A 20,191-nucleotide genomic window follows, 5' to 3' on the forward strand; every position below is an offset into this window, starting at 1 on the left:
CCAGCAGGGAGGACGCAAAAAGTGCAGCTGAAGGTGGGATCAGGGGGAAGCATTCTCTCATGACACAAGACAAGAAAACTTGTCGCGTGTAAGAGTGGATGGTTTTGCCAGGTGTTATATTAGAGTGCATGAGATTACAAATAGCTGACAGATGAAGAATCGGAGGTTCTTTATTTTATTTTTTTGCTTTTCTCTTTCTTTCATTATTCTCTTTTTCTTCCCCTTCCCATTTTATTCCTTCTCCTCCTCTCTCTCTCTCATTCTCTTTCTCACTTTCTCTTCTTCTTTCCTTTTTTGTTTTTATATAGATCAATGTTTTCATTTTGATAAAAAAAAGATATTTGATGAGAATCATTGTATTCCTTTCCCCAATTGCTAATAAAATTCATTTTTAAAAAAGGAAGCTCAAAAAGGTTCATTTGCTGATAATAATTGTTACTACTACCAGACTGGGAACCTCAGGCCTGAGGGCGGAATCATAGAATCACAGGAAGAATCATTGGAAGGGACCCAAGGGCCATCTAGTCCCACCCCCTGCCTCCTGGCCTCTCTACTTGGCCCTTGTGTCTACCTTGCTACACCCAACCCCTCACCTGCTTTTGCCTGGCTGGAATTGTGACACTGCTGCTGCCTGACTGCTAGGAGGATGGAGAGCGCTGTTGCTCCACACCCCTGGTCCCAGCTGATCACTTGAAGGAGCGTCTCCACCCCCATCGTTCTACCCGGACACTGAGGTCCAGCGCCGAGGGCCTTCTGGCGGTTCCCTCGCTACGAGAAGCCAAGTTGCAGGGAACCAGGCAGAGGGCCTTCTCGGTAGCGGCACCCGCCCTGTGGAACACCCTCCCACCAGATGTCAAAGAGAAAAATAACTACCAAACTTTTAGAAGACATCTGAAGGCAGCCCTGCTTAGGGAAGCTTTTAATGTTTAATAGGTTATTGTATTTTAGTGTTCTGTTGGAAGCCGCCCAGAGTGGCTGCGCCAGATGCACGCGGTATAAATAAATTATTATTATTATTATCATCATCATCACCCTGCCATATCTTGCCCCAATGTTCGGTGAAGAATTGCTACTCAGCATCATCCAGGGAAAGCCAAGTGTCCCCTCCTGCACCCCCACCCCGTTGCTCCTCCTTACCCATCTCTCCAGCCAGTTCCTGGAGGCTGCGCTCCGTGTCAATGAGGGCGTCGGTGAGGTCTTGCTGGTTGATGGCTGCGGTCTCGGCAGGCGGGCATGACGGCAGCGACGCCGGGCTCTCAGACAACTAGCAGGGCACAGAGAAGGGCGTGAGCGCACTGGAAGCGGTAAGGGCGAGAGCAGGGCGGCCACCTGAGGGGGGTTGCTCTCCAATGAATTTGTATTAAGTTTCAAAACTTTTAAGCAAGTTGCATTCCAATGAACCTCCAGTTTTATACAAAGTCGACTTCCCACCCTTCTTGCGTTCCCTCCCTTTCCTGCTGCGCGACATAACATTTTATCATTAATCATTTATCCTTTATCATCCGCAGCCGCCTATTTCAAAATCCAGCTCGCACTTTTAATTAACTCTAGTATGTTCCAGAGTCAAAATAAGGGAACCAGCGTCACTCAGAAAAACGGAGGGGGGGGTTGCTTTCAAGTCTCACTTGCCGCTTCATCTGCATTTTTAGCTGTAGTTAGATGAAGTTGTGCAAATTGCTGAATAGAGAGCTGGGCATTTAATTGGCTTGATTCATTTAATGGGATGATTGATTGGTGTATAGTGGTGCGGAAGAATGAGTTTATTTTCTTTTGCTTCATTGCGAATCAGGTGTTTTGTTTTTTGTTTTTTTAAAGTGAAATTTAGCTCATTTTCGTTTTTAGCTCATTTTCGTTTTTAGCTCATTTTCGTTTTTAATTATTTTGCTTCCTGATCTTTTAGGAGATGCTTGGATTTAGTCCTTTACTATGGATTTTCCTTGCATTTTTTTTGCAGCTGATTTTTATGTGGCAATGTTTATTCTGATACTGATGAGGATACTCTATTTATTTAAGTTTTATAGAATGTAGAAATTCCCTCCTTTTCGTTTTGGCATTTGCTGTTTATTTAAGATGTTTTAACCTATGTTGCAAACTGCTTAAAAGAGTTTCGTTTAACTACGAGCTGTATATAAATGGTCCAAATAAAAAACTAAAAACATAAGCTTACGGTTGGAGGTGGCAGCAACCCCAGGCCCTGGTTCAACTGCTCCTCCCCCCCCCCCGTGCCCACTTGGCACTCACCTGTACCTTCTGGCCAGCGATCTCTGTGGGGCTGTCATGGTGGGGCGGGGGGTGCAAGTCCCCATTGTTCACCACATACTGGATGAGGTTGGCAAGGGCCGCACAGGAATCTGCGCAGGTGTGCACATGGACCACGTTGTTGGAGCAGCGGAGCTCAAACAGAGGGCGGGTCTGCACCAGTGAGAGAGAGAGAGAGAGAGAGAGAGAGAGAGTGAGTTAAAAAAAGAAAGAAAAGAAATCACCCCAGACAAATGTCTCCTTGCTGGCCACCAGTCTGGATGTTTAAAATGAGGACTGGAGAAATTCATGGGCTATCGATGGCTGCTGGCCACAACAGCTGTGCTCTGCCTGGCCATCTAAAAGGATAAAATGTGGTACGTGTATTAAATGTTCATGGAGGAGGAAGCTATTGTTAAGGAGGACGAGGCCACTGATGGCAACTAGCCAGGATGGTTTTGCTCCATAACTAGAGGCAGCAGTGCTTCTGAATACCGCAGGAGAGGAGAGGGCGTTTGTGCTCAGATGCTGCCTGCCAGTTTCCCACGGGCATCTGGGCAGCCGCTGAGAGAACAGTGCTCTGGAGGGCAGAACTCGAACCAGGGGCTTCAAGTTACAAGGAAGGTGATGTTCATTCCTGGTAGAAACAGGATGGGATTGTTTCTTATACCAGGTTCATCATGTGTCATGTTAAAGGAGACACTAGCAATTCTATCTTGGTGTATGTTAACGCAAATGTTATAGTGGATCAGTGTATTTTAATAGACCATTGTATTTTAATACTTTGTTGGAAGCCACCCAGATGGGTGGGGTATAAATAAATTGTTGTTGTTGTTGTTGTTGTTGTTGTTGTTGTTGTTGTTGTTGTTGTTATTTCTGACTAAACATTGACCTGTTTCCTGCTTGGCAGGGGGTTGGACTCGATGGCCCTTGTGGTCTCTTCCAACTCTATGATTCTATGATCAGGAACAACTTTCTGACAGTCAGAGCTGTTCCACAGTGGAGGTTGGGTGGTCATCTGTCAGGGATGCTTTAGCTGAGATTCCTGCATTGCAGGGTTTTGGACCAGATGACCCTCGAGATCCCTTCCAACTCTATGAGCCTATGACAAGAGGCCTGATCCACAAAGCTACACTTAGGTTATTTTTGCCCATGTCTCAAAAGTAGATGGAGGACATTGTTTCCATCAGCTCCATTCCCAGCCTTGGTGAGTCAGGACTTCTGCTCCCCACAGAAGGGACTTACAGAGAAAGCCAGCAACTTGGACTAGAGATGCAAACCCTCCTTGCAAGGTGGCTCCTCGCGTCTCCCATAAAGGCCTCTCGGAACTCACCAGCTTCCCTGTCGTGGCTCCCTTAAACGTGGTGATCACCAGCTCCAGAAGGTCCACATCCACAACGCAAACATAATCTGAGTCCGGGAGACAGAGAGAGGAACATTACTTCCAGCGTCAGAGAAGCTGCTCTGCCTGCAGAAGGTCCCAGATGGGACCACCAGCATCTCTCCAGGTAAAGGTGAGGACGGGGGATGCATAGTTCTTCAGGTGCTCCCTGAGAACAGGATGCTGGACTAGATGGGCCATGGGCCTGATCCAGCAGGCTCTCCTCCTCATGTTCTTATGTAGGGAGAGCCAAAGCCCGGCAACGTTACCTCTCCTCAGGTCGCCCATCTCTGTGTCGCATTTGTTTGAGAGGTAAAGGGCCGAGTCGTCCAAAATGAACCTGCGGGGAGAACAGGGTGGCTGGTTAGCAGCATCCTGGGGGAAACAGGTCAAGAGAGGCCAGTAGCGGCTTACGTTGTGCCGGCAGAGACTGGGGGTGTTCCAAAGGGGGAAGGCACCTGATCTGCAGCGCCTACTCCCGCTTTGCCAGCCAGTTATGCCAACCAAGGAAGAGCCTTTGCCCGCAGCTGCCTCCAAGCGCTCAGCGGCGGTGGTGGTGAGCCTCTCCCAAAGTGAGGCCCTCTAGATGCTGTTGTGGGGGCTGTAGCTCCCATCATTCCCAGTGGTGAGAAATGCTGGAGAAGGCTGGGCTAGGGCTGGGGAGACCCAGGGGTGAAATCCCCACTTAGCCACACAACTTACTGGGTGGCTTTGGGCCAGTCTCTCCCAGCCTCACCTCCCTCGCAGAGTCGTTAGGAGGACACAATAGAGAGGGAGAAACCCTTGGGACGGGGGCGGGATATATCCTACCTCACAGGGTTGTTGTGAATTAAACGGCTCAAAAACTGCTAGGCAGCCGTAGAAGGGACTGGGTGGCTTTGAGCCAGTCACTGTCTGTTGCCCCAACTGACCTCATAAAATAGGTGGGGGCGGGGAGAGAAGCAGACAAACTACCTTATGCTCTTTGGGGTGTGTGCAAGTAATTAAGTTCCAAGTACAGTGGTACCTTGGGTTAAGTACTTAATTTGTTCCAGAGGTCTGTTCTTAACCTGAAACTGTTCTTAACCTGAAACACTTTAGCTAATGGTGCCTCCTGCTGCTGTCGTGCCGCCGGAGCACGAGTTCTGTTCTCATCCTGAAGCAAAGTTCTTAACCCGAGGCACTATTTCTGGGTTAGCGGAGTCTGTAACCTGAAGCGTATGTAACCCAAGGTACCACTGTATGGGCAATCATAGCAGCCGTCTTGGCCCCAGACCTCCCCCCTCCAGTGCGTCACATAGGCTGCAACCAGCTGGCCTCAAGGTCTCCTCTTTGTGCAAGCAAAAGGACTCTGGGAAAGAGCAGGGTAGGAGGTGGAGACCCACCGGAGGAGGAAGACGGACGTGTCCACAATGATGTTGCTGGAGAGGGTGAAGGTCTCGGCTGTGATGAGGACCCGGATTGGCAAGTAGAGAGGCCTGCAGGGGAGAAGACAGAACTCAAGTGTACCAGGGGTGTTGGACAGTGGCTGCCATCCTCCCACCCCGTCACCTGAACCTCTGTGGGTAGCAGGAAGAGGCTGCCTCCTCTGGTCACTTCTCTTCCCACACCCGTCACAGAAAGATGTTCCACATACTTCTGCAAGGAATCTGGGCCAAAGTTGGACCCAGTAGAATTAATCTCAGCCTTGAAAAACCACATAGAGCTGAAAGAGGAAGTGGGAAAGAGTGCCGCTATTCCCCACTTCCTCCTTCAGCTCTATGTACTTGTTCAAGAGGGGTAGGAAAACCTTCATCATCCTTACTCCCTCGTGACCAAGGAGGCAGTGACAGGGTAGGGGGCTCTTTTGAGGCTTCATGGGCACCAAGGGACAGTTTCCGGGGCACCATGTTGGCCATAATGAGCTCAACGGACCGACAGTCTGAGCTGGCAGAGAAGGCAGCTTTCTATGTCCCAATAAATACCTGTAATCCACAGCACAGCTGAACAGGTGGGTGTGCAGCACTGTGATGACCGTTGGGGGCACAAAGCCCAGGATGGGGTCATCCAGGACATCCAGGAAGTCAATCAACTGAGGGGACAGATGAGCACAGTCAGATTTGGGGGACACACACCCTTGGCATGAGACCGCTCAATGCTGACAGCCCTGTATGGCAGCAGAGACCCAGAGGACATCTCCTTCCCCATCACGCGAAGTGTGGAACTCCTCTGGGTCAAGAATTGTGCTCAACCCCTCGTGGTGCACGACCTGCCTCTCTACACAGACCAGACAGCCCTTGTGGGGGGGCAGACCTCACCTGTGTGTACCAGCTCTGGTGGGTCAGGGCCATGTGATGCCGCATGGTGGCCCCTTCGAGCCGCAGCGTCACCAGGAACTCCTGAAACAGACAAGGGAAAAACGGGGGTCTCAGGCCACGTTCAGACACGCAGCCGCGCCACCTTGAGAGGCGCACTTTGCCTCTGATTTTTTTTCAGTGGGAGGAGCCCATTGTACAACACCCTGACCAGGTAGGGGCGGATGATGAGAAAGCAACCTGGGTAACGTTGGAAGTACTGAAGCAGCTCATCTGGGATGTCCCCACCTCACTATTCCCCCCCCCCCATTTAAATTATTATTAATATTTATTAGTTGTTTTTCAGAAGAAAGAACTCAAAGCAACTTTAAAAAAAACCAACCCAAATCAAAAGGCCAAATGCAAAAACAGTAATAGAATGAAACTACCTAAAATACACCAGTAATACAAATAAATATTAGCAGAGCCAACTCAAAGTTTTTTTACTTTTGCATGGTTTTATGTTTTTATTGTTGCAAAACCACTTTGAGGTAGATGATAGATAGATGATAGATAGATAGATAGATAGATAGATAGATAGATAGATAGATAGATGTGAATGATACGGTTGCATATAAAGATAACCCCACCCCACAAAAAAGCAGATCCAAAAGCCTGGGAGAAGGAGAATGTTTTTGCCCTAAAATCATAGTGATGGTGCCAGACATGCCTCCCTGGGGAGAGCATTCCATGAATGGGGGAGCCCCCACTGAGAAGACCCCTATTAGGCAGTGGTGTGGTAGGATTCAAGAATTGGGACCCATGGACTTGGCCTCTGTGCTACCTGAAAGTTATGCAAGCTGTGAAGGAACAGCTCATGAAAATATGGCTCTTGTGTGGCTTGGGGGTCATGCGTTTCAGAGTTCAATGAATCGATTCTTAGAGCTTGTGGTTTTTACTGTATACACCACTTTGGTGGCTTTATGCTACGAAGCGGCCTATCAGTTTAACAAATGAATGGCACTAGACAGAGCCATTTCCTCTGACTCAACCACCTTTATTGGCTCAGCGTGGTCCTACCTATCACATAGCAAGCTGCTGGCCATGAAAGATGGGACAGGAATAAAAGAAAACAAATCTTCCCCCAGGTATGGAAGAGGATGTTCCAAAGATCGCCCCACCAACAGCCCAAAGCGCTCCCCCTTCCCTCCTTCAGATCTGCGGGGAAGATGGATCCAACGGTCACAATACCTTGATGTTCTTCTCCAAATCCAGGTTGATCTGGATAGCCAGGGAGAGCATCTTCAGGGGCCCGTCCTTCTTGCTCCCCAAGGGCCAGGTGATGGGGCCCTCTTGGGAGGCATAGATGGTGGGGTTGAGCCCCTCCGGGGGCAAAAAGTTGGAGATTTCCAGGTGCTCCGCCATGAGGTAGTCCTCCACCACAGCTGCAGGGACAAGAGAGGACATCCTGGGTTAACATTTCCCAGAGGTTTGCAACCTTCCCCTCCAAAGAGCAGCTCTCCCTGCAGAGTCCTGAATCCTTCTTTATTTGGCAAGGAGAAATGATGCCTTATTGGGGATGGATCACAGGGGGTTAACCTCCATTTGACGTGGCCACCACCCCTCCCAGCCAGCCACAAGTACCCACTGACCCTGGCACACCCCTATTCCCCCTTCGTGGCCCAGGGGCCAGAGCCCTACCCTTGTGATAAAGTGCAACTTTCTCTGCCTCAATGCAGAAGTAGCCAAGGTCCTCGCGACCCTTGTACCGCGAGACGCTGAAGAGACTGCCGCTTTCCACGTCCAGGACCAGCTCGCCGTGAGATCCCTCCAGCTTCTTGCCCCCCTCACCCTGTACAGCCAGAGAGAGAGAGATGGGACGGTCACCAACTTGGATGACTTTAGAGGAACAGACAAATTCATGGAGCCACAATGGCTCTGCCTCTGCGGTTGGAGGCAGCAATGCTTCTGAATTCCACTTGCTGGAAGCAACAGAAGGGGAGAAGGCTCTTGTGCTCGAATCCCTCCTGAGGGTTTCTTACAGGAATCTGGTTGGCAAGAGCCCAAGGTGAGCTGGCAACCAGGAGCCATGGGCCAGGACCAAAGGACGAAGGACCATGTTCAAGAGCACAGGAAGCCCTAGTGGCTCAAGCAAGCCCTAGCTTGCAGGGAGCACACAGCAGCCGTGCCAACAAGCTAAAGGGTCTATGCCAAACCTAAGATTTAATGCCCCTTCCCAAATTTAGCCACAGTACATGGTTGAAAGCTTCCCATGCTGCTTAGGGATTATTAAAATGCTAAACGGTTTATGAATGCTTTATAATTAAAATAGCATCAGATAAAATAAATAATGCCTCCCCCATCTCAGGGTCACATGAGTGGTCAGCCTGTAATCTTCTCTCTCTTCCCTTCCCACCACCCTTTACCTTGGCATCGCACAGGGCTGTGACCCGCCCCTTCCCCACAGAGAGCACAACAGAGACACAACTCTGGGGAAAGGGGCTCCTCTGTTCCCCCTTCTTCCGCTGTGCTGCCTCATCCACGGAGTAGAAGTGAGAATCCTCATCTTCGGAGTCTGAATCTGGAAGGCAGGGAGAGGAAGGCGGGGAAGGCATTTTTTTACAGACCCAAAAAACCTCTGCACTGCCCAGAACAGAGCCTGTTTCCTGCTGCCCCCCCCCCTAAGTCCAGGCAGACTATAAAGCATGCTTGGCCAAGTTGCAAGATGGTGATGGCTGAGACCCAGTCTTGCCTCTCAAAGGAACTCATGTGTACTAAGACCCTCCTCCCTCCCCCCCACCTTCCGACATGGGGTTGCCGTTCCTCACCCAGCTTAAAGGCCGACTTGCACATCTTGAAGTTCTCCTGCCAACGGGTGTCTGCAGGTGCTTCTCCAACAAAGGGGGTTGCTGTGGATCCAGCGCCCCCCAGAAGCTCGGAGGGAGTGGGGGGTGGGCTGAAGGACTCGAACATCAGGAGATCATTATTGATCCTAGAGGAAAAGAAGGTCAGCGTGAACAGCCTGTCCCATGACAGTGTGGTGTAGTGGTTAGAGTGTTGGATGAAGACCTGGGTGAGATCAGGGCTCAATCCCCTCTTGGCCAAGAAGCTCACTGGATGACCCTGGATGCTAGTCAACTCAGCTGCACCTCACAGGGTGCAGCTGAGTTCTTTTGGTAAAGGGCAGTATATAAATTTAATAAATAATAATAGTAATAAGAAAGAAAGAAATGCCACACTATGTGAATAAGTTGAGTTAAACTGTGGAACTCCCTCCCACAGGAAACAGTGAAGACTACCAACTTAGATGGCTTTAAAAGAGGTTTGTACGAATTCATGGAAGACTAAGCTATCAAGAGCTACATTTCTGTTGTCCTTATGACCACAGGCTCCCCACCCCTGCAGCTTATCCCAAGGATGCAGCAAATGTCAGGGACTGCAGAGCCCACCAGCTAGGTTAGAGGATCAGGGCGTGGTGTCAATCATGGCCACGCAGGGCAGAGAGAGAGAGATGCCCAGAAGGTCTTGTTTCAAACGGCCACAAGCTCAACGGCAGAGCAGGTGTCCTGCAGGCGGGCTAAGTCCCTGGCAGCATCTCCAACAACAATGAGCAGGTAGCAATCAGGAAATATGAGAGACCCTGGAGAGATGCTGCCAGTCAGAGCAGACAATACTGGTCTAGATGGACAAATGGCCTGACCTGGTCTAAGGCAGATTCCTCCCATTCCTCCGATGGAAAGGACAAATTCTGCTTTCTGAGTACCCGTTGTGCAGAAGAGCCTTGAAGAGGACATGCCCAACTTGCTCAGGGGCTCCTGCTGCCCCCCACCCCTTGGACGCCCAGGCACACGGGACTCTGACCTGTTGTAGATGCTCTCGTAGAAGGCCTTACTGGGGAGGAAGATGTGCATGGTGGGGAAGGTCACCTCCAGGGCATACTGGGAGGCCTCCAGCGTCTGGCTCTGGAATTCTGCCATTTCCTCGGGATCTCCAGGGATCACCATCTAGAGGGGAAAGGTGGAGGGGCAGGGTGGATCAGAAGCTGGCAGGAAGCTGGTGCCAATGCCACACAGAACTACAAAACTCACACCCACAGGGGGCATATACTGTTAGAATTCCTGCTCCATGATGGCAGTCATGGGATTGTTGTCTATCACATGATGGTATATGTTTTGACTCCACAAAGTGGGAAGTGACGGAGACAGGATGTTTGTGTCCTGTATTCCATGAAGTGGGACTATCGTCCTTTGTTTTTTCTCTTTGCTGTCTGATGCTAGAGAGAGAGGGAGCCATGTTGCAGTGCTCCGTGTGTGTTTATATGTAAATAAAGTAGATTAGCCAAAATGCTGAGGTCTGTCATGCAAACTGCACAGACTCTGCAGATCCCTAAATGTGCCGATGTCTGTTGGCATTGGTCACTGTGATGTTTGGGCTGAAGAAAGCTTTTGAAGCTCCCGAACGATCGACCAGGAGGGAGAGAACATGCCAGGCGGGCATGTGTCTCTGCCAGGGTCCTACTCGAGTGTAGAACGAGCTCCTGACATATACATGGAGGAGGGGAAGGCAATCAATGGCTGCTAGCCAGGATGGCTGGGCTTTGCCTCCACAGCCCAAACCTGCAATGGTTCCGAATCCCAGTTGCTGGAAGTCACAAGAAGGGAGATTTGCTCTTGGGTCCTGCTTGCAGGCTTCCCATGGGGGCATCTGGTTAGCCGCTGGGAGAAGCGGATGCTGGACTAGGTGGGCCATTGGCCTGGTCCAGCAGACCCCCCCCCTTAGGTTATTAGCAGTTACACACACACACACCCCGCCACCCCCTGGGTCGCTTCACCCTCTCACCTCCTCCGTCTCGTACATGGTCCGCTTGGAGGAGAAGGGCGAAGGCTCTGGCTGCTTCAGCTCGCAGGGGCTCTCGGCCGTCGACAGCTCCATCTCTCCGGGCTTCGCCAGGGCCAAGTCCCAGGGAGTGTCGCTGGCCCGAGGGCGGAGGGTCAACACGATTCTGCCAGGGGAGAGGACAGTGCTGGAGAGAAGGGCCAGAACCTTTGTGGATGCTCCCCCCCCCCCCCAAATACCCAAGACGTTGGGACAGAGAGGAGGATGCCCTCGCCAAGGCACCACCCAAGCCCACCCTGACTGCTGCAGTGGCTGCTGTAGCAAAGGGAGGTTGCACGCGGAAGCCAGACTTACTTGGGGAGGAGGTACTTCTTCCCCGTCCCTTTGGCGGACAGGTCGGGGGCTTTGCCGACCCGCAAGCACGGCACGGCCAGCTTCTCAGCGCCTTCGTACGTGCCTGCAAATCACCCAGACAGCATCAGGGTTCAGATCCCCACTCCCGGGCAAAAGGAGACCCGCACCAAAGCTGGCACCCAAACCACATCAAACCACCACCACTCCTTGCATTCACAACTTGTTGGGGCATGGATCTTGGAATTTATGTTTATTTACTGAATTGAAATCCCACCCTTCCACCAAGGAAACATGAACTGCTTTGGAGCGTCCCAGGTCCCCTCCTGTCCGAGCTGCGGCAATAAGTGGGAGGGGGGTGGCAGCAACTACTGGCAAATAAGCCCACCACTGGCAGCTCTGCAAGGTTGTTGTGTTGCAGCTGGACAAAGAAGTGGGTGGGAGATGCACTCTTGGGCGTTGCTCCCCTTTGTCACAACAGGGCCATTCCTAGGAGGCTGAATCTTGCATACACAAATGCTACCAGGGGGCATGCCCACCTCTGACTTGCCCAGATACAGGCAATGTTTAGACGCTGGCAACGTCTACCCTCGCCCGCTTGGCGGCTGCAGGGAGAAATCTGATGGGGGTCTTTTTGGAGGGAGGGAGCAGGGGTCCTGCAGCAGCCTCTCCTTACCATGCAGGTCACTGAAGGCAAGTTCCAGCTGGGTGACGCCTGCCAGCCCGAGCTCCACCTGCAGCTCCACGCCGGCCAGGTCCAGGCGCAGGCTCTCTTGCCGCACGGCCTTCTGGGCCCAGGGCCGCCTCTCGGGCCACGGACGGAGGTCTGGGATCGGGAACTGCAGCCTCAGGGTGGCCTTGGGCGCTGCCACTCGCACACTTGCCTGCCACTTGGCAGCAGGGGGAGAATCTGCCTGGCGCCCAGCCAGGAGCGGGGTGGGGAAGAGTGGGGAGAGAAAACCATTAGAGGAGGCTCTTCCTGGTGGGGGCGGGGGGAGAAGCGGGCGCCGTGGCCTCTCAGTCTGCTCCGCCCCCCACTTACCAAGTGTGCCTCGGGAGGAGGCCAGGCTGGCGTGGAGGGCTTCGTGGCATGGCACAGCAGCGAGCAAAGGCGGTCGAGCGTCGCCAGGTCCACGTCTGAGCAGAAGTCGTCCAGCTCGGCCACCAGCTCCACCGTTTGCTTGGCAGGGACCTTGGCAAGGCGGCTCTGGAAGCACAGCGGCAAGAGTTGGCAAGCTGCATGCGTCTCCCCGGCAAAAACAAGAGCTCTGCTAACCCAGGTTTGGCCCAAGTCTTAGGTTGCATTGAGGCTCTCCAGGACCCATCGGACTACAACACCTCACTGTCTTTGCCGCCTTCGGCTAGTGGAAGTCAGGAGTCTAAAAACACCTGGAAAGCCACAGGCTGATTTAGACTTGGGACCTGGCTCTGTCCAGCTTTCATTTTAATTTTATCCAGGTTAACTCTTTCCTGGAAGTATTTTTCAGAAACAAAATAAAACACGGAGGATTTCTGCAGTTCCCAACCAGGGAGAGGCCTTTTTCTGCCATGACACTCCCAAGTTATGGAATGACCTTCCCAGAGAGGCTGGCTCACCTGCTGCCAGCATTGCCGCTTTCTGAGTCGGGGTGGCTAACTTGTGGCCTGCGGGGCAAACCCAGCCCACTGAGGCACATCGGTCCCTGGCAAAGCACTTTCCTTGCTCTTCAAGGGAGCTGGTAGAACACAATAGGACACACTCATGCACTTATGGTTTGCCAAGGAGGACGAAGGCTCCACCCACTGCTGCCCAGAATTTCTCCAGCGACTGAGAAGGGGAAAGAAATTTGCTGCTGGATCTTCGCGAAAAGCCCCCTGCCTGCTGGGACACTCACCTTGGAGGACGAAGGCCGCTTCTCCGAATGCTTGGTTTGGAGACGGGCACAGGGGCGAGGCGACTGGCTGTAGGGAAAGGCACTAGGGGTGGCGAAGACCAGCAGCTGAGAAGGAAGCGAAACCGGTTTACCAAGGACGCCCTCTGACAAAAGAACCCCATGCTCTTCATCTGACAGGCGGCTGCTCCACTGATAGTTTTGTTGGCGACATCAATGCAGCCAGGGCTCTGGGGAGCCTCCAGTTTGTCTGGGGCAGGAAGTGCAAGTGGGCATGGGGGGGGGGAGTGAGCAGCACCCAGGTGCCCCCTGCTCTTGCATTCCCCTTGATGGGGCTCAGCCCTCACCTCGGTGTACTCTGGCTTGGCTTGCGTCCTGTCATCCGTCCACAGGCACTCCAAGATCTCCAGGAGCCCAAAGGATGCATCCCAGCTGAACATGTGCAGCTGCCCAGAGGCCTTGTGCTCGCAGCTGATCTGCACGGCGGCCCCAGTCAGCCTGGAAGAGGCAAACGGACAGCCAGATGGCAAACGTGGCAAGCGCAAGGTGCAGGGAATTGCCTGCTGGCAGTGAAGCACAAAGCGGGGGTGGGGACCCGGGGAGCCTCCAGGTGCGGTGGGACTACAACTCCCATCATCCCTGATCCAGCAGGCTCTGCTCACATTAAGTCACATCCGCTGTAGGATGTCTACTATCTCTGGATAGCTCACTTGGTTAGAATCATGGTGCTGATAACGCCAAGGTTGCAAGTTCAGTCCCCGTAAGGGACAGCTGCATATTCCTGAATTGCAGGGGGTTGGACTAGATGATCCTCAGGGACCCTTCTGATTCTATGATACATTTTTGCAAGCCAAGTGGAATGGCAACCCAGTGGTTCCCAAACTTTTCCAGGCCAATGCCCCCTTGGTTCCCTAAACTCACCCCCTGGCCCTCCCGCCCTACGTTGTCAAATGCATTCTTTGCATGACCCACTGAAGAAGATAATATCACGGCGAAACTCAAAACTGTAACAATTAATTGCACATTTATCCAAAATCCAATGAAAACTATTTAATTAATTCAACAATATTGATGAACTTGATCCAGTGATACCAGCTTTTCAAAGTCTGATACAGTGGTACCTCAGGTTAAGTACTTAATTCGTTCCGGAGGTCCGTTCTTAACCTGAAGCACCACTTTAGCTAATGGGGCCTCCTGCTGCTGCCATGCCGCCGGAGCCCAATTTCTGTTCTCATTTTGAAGCAAAGTTCTTAACCTGAAGCACTATTTCTGGGTTAGCAGAGTCTGTAACCTGAAACGTATGTAACCCGAGGTACCACTGTAGTTATTTACACCTCCAGCAGCCCCCTTCTGTCCCCTTGCCTCTTACAACAGCACACCCCCTAGGTAATCCCATTGCTACTGCCTACTTTGGGAACCACGATTTAAACAAATGTTGTAACACAAACACACCACAGGGCCTGGGCAGAGCACTTGGGAGGGCTGTTTTTTGCTGTGCTCAGGCCTTCGGTTCCCAATACACACCTGACGTTGCTGCGTGGGCAGGCCCCCTCAAAGCACTGGCGCAGGGGCTGGAAATCCCGGCCCCCAAAGGCAGAGTCCTTCAGGCCCCCGAGCTGGGAGAAGAAGCGCTGAGCCAGCTGGAGATGTGGGGCCTCTGGGGTCTGGTGCAGCAGGGTGAGAGTGAGCCCTCCAATCGTCAGCCGCAGCAACACCTCAGGCCGCTGGTTCTCCAGAGAGGGGGGTTGCGGGTGGCTGGTCTTGCCTATGCAAGGAAGAGAGAGAGAGAGTGAGTCTTGGAGCAGAAAGACCAAACTTGGACGCAGCTGCCCCAGAGATTGCTAGGAGAAACTCTTAAGAAGCTGTTAGACTGCTAGTCCACCAAGTCCAGAATTGTCTGTTCTGGCTGGCAGCAGCTCTCTAGGATCTCAATGAAGCAGATTTTTAAAAAGGAGGTGCTGAACACACCAGAACTTTTGCATACCAAGCAGTAGGTCTCTTCTTTTGTAACACTCGAGTTTACTTTTTTCCTCCTACCCTCCAAGCCATTTTCCTTCAGTGCCACATCTGCTAGATTGTAATGCCGAGAACAGGGACTGTCTCACTACTGATATCTGTAAGCTACTTTGGTAGCCTTCATTTGACTGAAAACCAGGACAAGCTACACCTCTATAGTGTCACAAGGAGTGATGGCTTCCTACCTACAAGCGCCTCTCTCTCCCTTTCCTCTTCCCTCCCTGTTCTTTTCCCCTTGTGTGCCATGTTCCTTCGGACTGTAAGCCTGTAGGCTGGGACTGCCTTGTTTCGACTGTATGTTAGAGCTTTTGTACCCTACTCTGGGAGCCTTTCTGGCTGAAGAGCAGGGTACAAATGCCCTAACTAACTAACCAACCAACCAACCAACCAACCAACCAGTCCTCCCTTTAACGCCAGTGAGGGGGGACAACACCCCACAGGTCTCTCGCACCCACCTCCTCCCTGGCACTACTTGGGCTTATCAAAAAGTCCTACACAATCCCACCCTCTCCCTCCCACCAATTTGCAATTTAAACCATCTTACTTGGTATCTTGTTGAGGCACGGCAGGGTGGCAGCAAAGGGTGACCGTCCGTAACGCCTGGGACTGCTCAACATCAGCTGTGCAGAGTGGAGATGAGAGAAAGGTGGAGAGTTGAGAACAGAGCAAGTAGTTCTGGGAGCAGAGCAGGCCTACCGACAAGACCGGCAAGGCCATTGGGCACAGGAAGGCAAAAGCCTCAGACAGCAGTTGCTGAGGGATGGCAACAGCACGGCCTCCTTGGCTGTTCCCCTCTGTGGCGTGCAGAAGCGGGAGGCCTCTGCACCCCCTAACTAGTCCGCAGCCCTCAGGCATGCTGGGATAGGGGGGGTGCTATCCTGTTGCCAGCACTGAAGTCTGAATCAGCTCTCAGTCTGGCCAGCTTCTGAACACGGAGAGGGGGATGCGCCAGTTTGTCCTTTGTATTAGGTGAGCTATGTTAAGTTGCCCCCTGGCAACTCAGGGGCAGCACTGAAGCTGTGTGCCTGGGCAGCTGGTGATGAGATGGGATAGGGGCAAAGGAAGCCCCCTGCCCCAACACGAGGAGGCCTTCCCCTGGGTCCTCCTGCCCAAACTCCTCAGGCACCCAGGCCTCAGGCATGACCTGTCCAAGCCCACCGGAAACTTGCCCAGGGTCACCCCTCCCTCTGCCTGCCCCCATAGCCTGCTGGGGCTCTTACCCCTGGCGCGAAGGGCAGAGCCTGTAGGCGGCTGGTGCCAGCGTCACTGTGCATGGAGGAGTCCAGGTCGATGTCAGAGAGCTCGCTGGCTGAGCGCACGGAGGTCACGCTGCTGGTCATGGGAGCCATGGAGAAGAACATCTCTGAAAAGGAAGGGAAAGTTGGCGAAGGAGGAGCAAGAAGGAGGGGGGCAAAGCAGCCACCAGCTTAGTCCCGTCTGTCAAGGGGGCCAGTTAACGTGCCAAGACTTTGTCCGGAAACCAAGCAGGAATCAAGTGGGGCTTCATTTCATGGTCGCTCAAACATCAGTAGGCAACAGAGGAAATAGCCTTCTGCTACCTGAATCCTTTTAAGAGGGGGAATGCAAGGGATTGAACCTGGCTCTGGTAGATGCACCCAGGATGAAGGAGGAGGAGAGGTGGAAACGTAGGAAGCTGCCTTAGGTCCCTGTTCTGACTTGCTCTATCTCACTCAGTACTGCCTGCACTGACTGGCAGCAGCTCTTCAGCCTCTCTGCCTGGAGCTGATGCTATTGGGGATTTGACACCTGGGATCTTCCTGCATGCAAAGCTGCTCCCCCCTCCCCTGGCAGCAGTCACCTCCGTTCTCCAGCCCGACGCAGGTCTCCATCCCCTCCAGGCGGGTGGGGCCAGCCCCCAGCCCTGAGTGCAGCTGTTGGCTGAGGTCCTGCTCAATCAGCTTCAGGTCCTCTGAGTCAAGGGGGCGACTCTTGCTCAGCTGCTCCTGCAAGAGGCTGGATTCTGGGGGCGGGGGGAGAAGAGAGAGAAGAGGATTAGGGGAGACCTACAGGGCTGCAGAAGGCTCACCTGTCCCACTGCAAAAGTTGGCACCTCCTCCAGGGAGGGGAAAAAGGCTTGCATGGGTTCAAATGTGCTACCCTGACAGGCCTTGCTGGGCTGCACCAAAGGAGCCACAACAACCCCATCTCTTCAGGGCAGGAGGTCAAACCTCTTGTGGGTTTGCACGGTGCTCTTTCTCCATCTCTCCTCCCACCCACGTCGCACAGAGCTCACCAGAGAAGTTCAGGGAAGACAGAAGATCCAGCAGGTATAGGATCTGTTGGGGGGCAAGCAGGAGGTGCAGTGACCCCATCTTCCCATCCAGTTCCAGCTGCGCAGAGAGAGGGGGAGAAAGTTCAAAACATGCCTCCTCACGAGCCAGAGGCAGCCTCTGTTGGCAGGCCCCCTCTTCCTTGCAGGAGAAAGAGGCAGTGCAACCGTCTGCCTGTGCATAGGCAGCCAAGGCATGGGGGGGGGCCTTCTTTAAACTGCTCCACTGGGGGGGGGAAGAGTGCAGCTGCCTATGCCTTAGCAGAGCAGTCCAACAAACCCCCCCCCAGCTCACACAAGGCATAGCTTTCCCATGCATCAGCTAGAAGGCTGCAGAACCTCAGACACTGTTTAAACTCACCTTGGGCCCAGGAAAGGCCTCATTCTGCTTCAGCTTGATCCTCATCTCTGTGTATCCAGAGCAGCTGCCAATCTGAAGCAGAGAGCTGGGGGAAGCCTCTTCCTCCTCTGCCTCCTCCGCCTGGGCCTCTGAAGAATCGGCACCCCCCTAGGGTGGAGAGGAGAGACGAGGCAGTTCTGAACACACGGAAGCCCGCAACACGCACCCTCCTCACCCCTCGGTGGATGGGAAGCCCAAGACGGACAGAGTGCTTTGACACCCATGAAAGTCAAGTCCCCCCCTACCAAGGAAGGGCCCCCCCCAGGGGGCTGTACCTTTGGGACAGGGGATGATGGCATGTGGGCGCCCGCGCCACCCGCAAACTCCTCGTAGTAAAGTAGGACCCCGCTCAGCTGCAGGATCTTGTGCACAAACGGTGGAGGCTGGTGGATGTCTACGGTGATTGCCTGCCCAGGTTCCTTCACGGCTTCGTCACAGTAGTCCAATCTGGCAGAGGGAGGGGAGGGAGGGAAGGAAGGCAGCAGACAGCCAAAGCATCAAGAGCTCAGCTGGGGGCAGAGAGGGAACAAGCAGCCCTCAAGCGACCCTTTGGTGATGGCTGACCAAGGAAATCCCTTCAGCTATTCTGTCCTCCTTGTCTTCTCTCCCCTCTCTACCCCAAAAGGGCTGTATTTCAAACCATGACCTTTCTGAATGTCTGCTTAGTCTTGAGAGGTCACCCTCTGTTCCCCCGCTGCTATAAATGTGCTGTTCAGCCACGTTAAAATCATATACACACATCAATTCCTGCTGTTTAGGCTGAAAGGGACAGCCTCTTCCACAGGCAAAACAGCACAGGGTTTGTGTTCAAGAGAGAAGCTTCGGCATGGGCGGGGACAGAAGAGAGAGGCGGGAATGGAAAGCCAGGTGGGGAGGGGGACAGAATGGAGGGGTTGGAATCCTGAGCAGCAGAAGCTCCTCCCCCTCCCTACCCTTCCTACCAATAAAAAGCACCTGAGCACCTTAAAGCCAATTACCTTTTGATGTGCATCTCAAGGGCCACGCTGCCCTGTGAGCCACTGGGCACATGCTCCACACGTATCACAGTGTCCAAGAAGGTGACTTCAATCCTTCGCAGAACTGGCAGACAGCAAAGGAGAACAGGGGGTCAAGAGCCTGGCAAGCAGGGAAGGACAAAGGGGGGACCTCCCCACCCTCAGTCCTGCCTGCACCCCTTCAGGAGCAGGCTGTGGGGGGGTGGGAATAATCCCACTAGGAGCTACTAAACCACCAAAACCTCTTCCAGCAGAACGCCCACCCGTTTCCCCCTGCCCAAGGACTCACCAGTTTCAATAGTTTGGGCAAACATCTCGAGCCCCTCTAGGGGCTGGGGGGTGTCCGAGGGCTCCTCGGCCTGCTCCTTCAGGCACTCCTGTGCCAGCTGCATGCTGGTGGTCATGCATGATGCCCAGCTCTGTGACTCGGAGCCAGGGGCAGCTGAAGGAGGGAAGAGGGAGAAGAGAGAGCCACCAGGTGAGGCAGGCAGGAGGCTGCCCACTTGCCCACCCTCAGCTTCCTCCCTCTCCTCCGGTTCTCACCAGTACGATACTTCGGCCGACACGTGATCTGCAGGCCGCTCACTTCCACAGTGCAGTTCTCTGTGACTAAGGCGGACCAGGGGATGGTGACGGCGATGCTGTCAATGAAGCCGTCGACGATCTCCAAGGGGGCTCCGACGGACTCCAGGAACTCGTTGACGGACTGCAGCGGAGAGAGAGAGACAGGGCTGGGTTGAGGGAGCAAGGACTGGCCCCGTGAAATGCTAACCAGCTTCCCATGGATACAGTTCCAGGGATACAGCCCAAGTATTGAGTGGGGTGCGGGGGGAGAGAAAGGATTGTGGTTATGAAGGGGGTGCAAGTGGGGTCCCATAGATGTACGTACCCACACAGCACTGGAAAGGTAACTGATTCCATAGCTAAAAGCTGGAGAATCCTCTTCCAGCCTGAGGGCCACACTCCCTTCTAGGCGACCCTCCAAGGGCCACATGGCGGGGCCAGAGGCAAAAGTGGGTGGAGCAACAAATGTAAATTTTACATCTGGGACACACCTACTTGCACACCGTTCTCCATCCAGACAAGCACAAGACATGATAAGGGTTCATCTCAGTCAGGCAAGAATTCTCAAGACTGGGTGAAGCAGACCCAGCGAGGGCTATGGCCTTGGAGAGGAGGGGTGGCCTGAGGTTAGATCTCCAGCCCTGTTATAGTGCTATCACTTTGCCTGCTGCTTTGCAGAGTCCCTGCCCCAAGGAGCTTACAATCTAAAATCTGACACAAGGGAGATCTGACAGCTGAAGGAGAGGGAAGAGGAGGCAGGCAGGCGTAGGCTGTGGGACTCCCTCCCCACAGAGGTGTGTCTGGCACCTTCCAATATGCACCTCTTTGCCCTTACCTTTGACACCTGAAGTATATCTTTTTAGGACTCACCTTGTTTCTGCAATTGTATGTTGTTCTAAATTGTTTTAAATACTGTGTTTTAATGGTGTAACTTGACCTGAGACCTGAAGGTAAAGACCAAGTAATTAATAATAATAATAATAATCAGGATGCATGT

General features: G+C 53.1%; 1 protein-coding gene across 1 annotated transcript in view; it reads right to left on the reverse strand.

The window, feature by feature from the left end:
• Positions 1–20,191, reverse strand: part of ATG2A (autophagy related 2A) — a 40,483-nt gene that overhangs the window by 19,047 nt on the left and 1,245 nt on the right. The window contains 28 exon segments of the mRNA XM_083477869.1: positions 1,138–1,264; positions 2,242–2,412; positions 3,572–3,648; positions 3,889–3,959; positions 4,984–5,076; positions 5,563–5,669; positions 5,896–5,976; positions 7,123–7,316; positions 7,573–7,723; positions 8,298–8,452; positions 8,700–8,863; positions 9,733–9,875; positions 10,711–10,873; positions 11,062–11,164; positions 11,735–11,972; positions 12,101–12,265; positions 12,933–13,037; positions 13,277–13,427; positions 14,454–14,694; positions 15,490–15,565; positions 16,166–16,308; positions 16,765–16,926; positions 17,200–17,296; positions 17,597–17,743; positions 17,911–18,082; positions 18,613–18,715; positions 18,920–19,072; positions 19,174–19,336. Of these exon segments, the coding sequence (XP_083333995.1) occupies positions 1,138–1,264; positions 2,242–2,412; positions 3,572–3,648; positions 3,889–3,959; positions 4,984–5,076; positions 5,563–5,669; positions 5,896–5,976; positions 7,123–7,316; positions 7,573–7,723; positions 8,298–8,452; positions 8,700–8,863; positions 9,733–9,875; positions 10,711–10,873; positions 11,062–11,164; positions 11,735–11,972; positions 12,101–12,265; positions 12,933–13,037; positions 13,277–13,427; positions 14,454–14,694; positions 15,490–15,565; positions 16,166–16,308; positions 16,765–16,926; positions 17,200–17,296; positions 17,597–17,743; positions 17,911–18,082; positions 18,613–18,715; positions 18,920–19,072; positions 19,174–19,336 (3,916 nt within the window).

This window comes from Podarcis liolepis (genome assembly GCF_965112155.1).
Source record: "Podarcis liolepis genome assembly, chromosome: 15".
Lineage (NCBI taxonomy): Eukaryota > Metazoa > Chordata > Lepidosauria > Squamata > Lacertidae > Podarcis > Podarcis liolepis.